Source organism: Sinocyclocheilus anshuiensis, unplaced genomic scaffold (genome assembly GCF_001515605.1).
Source record: "Sinocyclocheilus anshuiensis isolate Anshui unplaced genomic scaffold, SAMN03320099.WGS_v1.1 scaffold495, whole genome shotgun sequence".
Lineage (NCBI taxonomy): Eukaryota > Metazoa > Chordata > Actinopteri > Cypriniformes > Cyprinidae > Sinocyclocheilus > Sinocyclocheilus anshuiensis.
Window position 1 is genome coordinate 19452 of NW_015552586.1, and position 3772 is coordinate 23223.

A 3772-nucleotide genomic window follows, 5' to 3' on the forward strand; every position below is an offset into this window, starting at 1 on the left:
ATATATATATATTAGAAATTAATGCTTCAATGGCATGTGCTCTTCCTATTTTGGCTTTGGTTTGAACATGTGTAGTTTAATAATAATAATAATAATAATAAATGACCTCATATTTTTTTCTAATATATTTTGGTACAAATAGAAGTCTTTTTTTTTTCTTTTAGGCCGCTATAGAGGTGAGAACCACGTCCAAACAAAAACAAACCAAAAAAAAAAAAACTTGCCCCTTTTAGACTTGCACTCTATTCATTTACTAACTGGTTGTTTTCTTTAAAGTGCCCCTATTATGGATTATGAAAGGTTCATATTTTGGTAGTGTGTGGGACACTCTACCAGAAACGTAAATTTGCCCAAACCTCTTCTTTGCGTGACGCTAATCTGCGCTGATTGGTCCGATGACTCAGTCTGGTTGTACACCATCGTATTGCTCTATTCTTTATCATAACTGTGATTGTGGTGTGCAGGAGTTGGGTTATGGAGGCGGTTCTGAAGCGACTGCAGACGCTGACCGCGGATCAGCTGAGAAACGAGCTCACCGGCGCCGGACTCAGATGCGGCCCGATCACAGCCACCACCAGGAGCCTCTTTGAGAAGAAGCTGGCTCGAACTCTTCTGGGGGAGGCCGCGGTGCATTCTGGGAGCTCACTTCCTGCGGAGGAGCTCCAGCAGCCAATCAGTGAGCAGAACCGAGAGGAAGTGACCGGTGAAGCTGAAACCCCAGAGCCGCAGACGGAGAGTCCGTGTGTTTATTACGGCGTGTGTCCTGAGCCAGACGACCCAGCAGCTGAAGAAGGTCTGTGTCAGTGCTGGAAACAGTACTAAAAAATTGTACTTAAGTAAAAGTATTGCTACTTAAAGCTGCAGACCGTAACTTTTTATGGTTAAAAATAATCCGAAATCAATATTTGAGCAAGTACATAATAGGGCTGTGCGATTAATCGAAATCGAATCGAAATCGCGATTTGAGACGTTGCGATTTCCTAATCGCAAAGCCTGCGATGTGGACGCGATATTACTCTGTTCCAGAGCATATGCATGACTGCCAGCCTTGAGTTGCAATCTTGCCCTGGGCAAGAGTAAGTGCACCTCCGTTCTCCCCAATCAGCACTGCTCTAGCCAACTGCTTAAACACCCACCATTAAAAAATAAATAAATAAAAAAGCGGGACGGGAGAGAGACAGAGTGGGATTATGGCATCTACTGGGTCAGATCGATAGTTAGGCAAATTAAAACTAAAGAAAACCGTATGCAACTTAAGCTTCGAAATGACAGACAATGAACAAAAAAGGTAATTTCCAAGAGCTGCGTCACAGCGCATATCAAAAGCTCCCTTCTAGGTTCTGTTTTCAGTACTGGAGAATAAAAGATACATTCTTAGATGTTTTTGTTAGTACGTGAACGTTATCTTACACATTTTATCTCCCCAACAGATTAATTTGAAATAAGTTTATGATGCATGTTCGCTATTCCCAATTCAGAAGAGCGCACACACAGCCTGTGTCTGTGAATGCTTCTCATACTCGCTCCTCTCTGCCCCACGCGGCGCGAATCAACTATAAGAATTTCTGTGATCGTTTCTATTGTTTTTTTCAGCAGGGTAATGATACCCATACTGTGCTGCACATTATTGGCAATATTGAGCTGAAGCTTGACTTTGCAAATTTAAAATCGCAAATCAAATTGCAATCGCAATATCTGTCAAAAAAAATCGCAATTTGATATTTTCCCCCAAATCGCAGAGCCCTAGTACATAACCAGCCAGTGTTCAAAACTATCTCCTTATTTTCACAGCGGTTAGCTTATAATAATGTTTTCTGATTTGAGTGGTACTGGTAGGATTTCAAGGGAATTCGAGCATGCTGCCGCATCATTACTAGAGCCCGACCGATATGGGTTTTTTGAGAACCGATACCGATATTAGGAAATAAAAAAGACCGATATCGGTATATCAGCTGATATTCTTTATGTGTATATTATAGTACAGTACCAGTCAAAAGTTTGGACACACTTGCCATTCGTGTGTCCAAACTCGTGTGTCCAAACATTTGTCATAAACAGAATATATATAAATAGACACATTTTATGCAATGATAACTCAAATGTGGTGATCAAACACTTATAATGATGTGACAAACATATGTAGTGGAGGCAGGGTATTTAACAATTTAACAACTTTAAAAACTTTATTATCCAAAATGAGTCTTATATCAGTGCACTTAACAGTAAACTTCACTTCACTTATTATAACTAACTTTAAAACACAAATAGAACTCTCTCTCTCTCTCTTTCTATATATATATATATATATATATATACATATATACATGTATATACAGTGCGTGCATAATTATTATACACGTTGATATTCTGATCATATTTTTTTCCAAGCACATTTGACCAATTCCAAACCACTTGAATGAAGAAAATAAACAAGGTAACTCTGTAGGGCAAAAGCTGCCAATCCAACAGGTTTATGCAGGAAGCACAGCTTTTCCAAAATTAAACATCTAAAATTAATAAATAATAATAATGAATAATATAGTTTCTCACAAATTCTGTGTTGTGTATTTTCTGGTAATCGAATGAACACGCAGAACATGAGGATTTCGTATTTAAATAGTCTTTTTGCAGTTTAATATTCACAGACACTAGTCTATATCACGATTTGATTTAAGTGTACTGACCTGTTTTTTATTCATTCATCAAAAATATGACACATTTTATGATATTCCGCGTTATATAGTAAATTCCGTTTTTATGAATGGATTCCGCGATTCCGTCTGCGTTTTCTGCATCGCGGAAATCACAGGGCCCTACTAATGTAGCAAACGAGTATGATAAGCTCATTGTGAGAGTAAAAGACGGGGACATTGTTGTTTATTTACTTTAGCATTGAGTCTCTCCTACTAGGTGACAACGTAGCGTTAAATCACCATTCAACAGACTCGAGCCACCACCGATCGGCGGCATATTCGCCGATATGATATATCTGCGACAGGCTCATATCGGCCGATAATATCGGCAAAACGAAATATGTCCTTAATGTGTGATAATATATGTGCGAAATGTGCTTCAGCCAGGATAAAGAGTATGAAAAGTGCTCTGAGTTGCTGCAGAAAACAAAAAAAAGAGCAACAACAAAAACATGTTGCTGGAGACGGGGTTATTATTGAAAATGCAAACTCATTCTCTGCCAGCAGGAGGCGCTTTTAGAGCGGCAGAAACAGCGGTTTCCCCGGTAACGGCTGTAATCAAAGCAGCTCCGCTCATGAATGCTACTTTATCAGATAAAATGAAAATACCATCGAAACTTTTCCGAAGACAGTCGGTTCTCTTCAGAGATACATTCATTTAAAACACCCGCGCCGTGTTTTGATTTTGAAACGTGCAGCGCTCATACTGTACTACTGTACACGCTAATACACACTACATACACATAGTCACGCAATGCTGATGTTGTTAACAATGACAATTTGAGAACAAAGTATAACAATAATAATAATTTGCACGGTTTGATGTGATATGAGTTAGTTAGATTTAATCAGCATTGTTAGTGCGATTTATTGTAATGCTTTTTTCCTCAGTTGGTCAGAACAAATGTGGCAGACTTGTTACTTGTTCAGATGACAATATTCTGTGAAAATTCTTCTTTGGGTCATATATTCCAAGACGTAGGCTAGAATCTGTGATTCCAAACTACAGTATCCACACCGGTGCGGTGACTGACTGCCACACATACTCCTCAAAACATTAGATTCATCCGCGCTGGAGC

At 39.1% G+C, this 3772-nt stretch overlaps 1 protein-coding gene across 2 annotated transcripts in view; it reads left to right on the top strand.

Moving 5' to 3' along the window:
• The window catches only part of LOC107665457 (ankyrin repeat and LEM domain-containing protein 2), a 27590-nt gene that overhangs the window by 942 nt on the left and 22876 nt on the right, over positions 1-3772 (top strand). For both annotated transcript variants that reach the window (XM_016456334.1, XM_016456333.1), the window contains exon 2: positions 465-793. In XM_016456334.1, the coding sequence (XP_016311820.1) occupies positions 475-793 (319 nt within the window). In that variant the 5' untranslated portion in view covers positions 465-474. The remainder of the gene's footprint in view (positions 1-464; positions 794-3772) is intronic.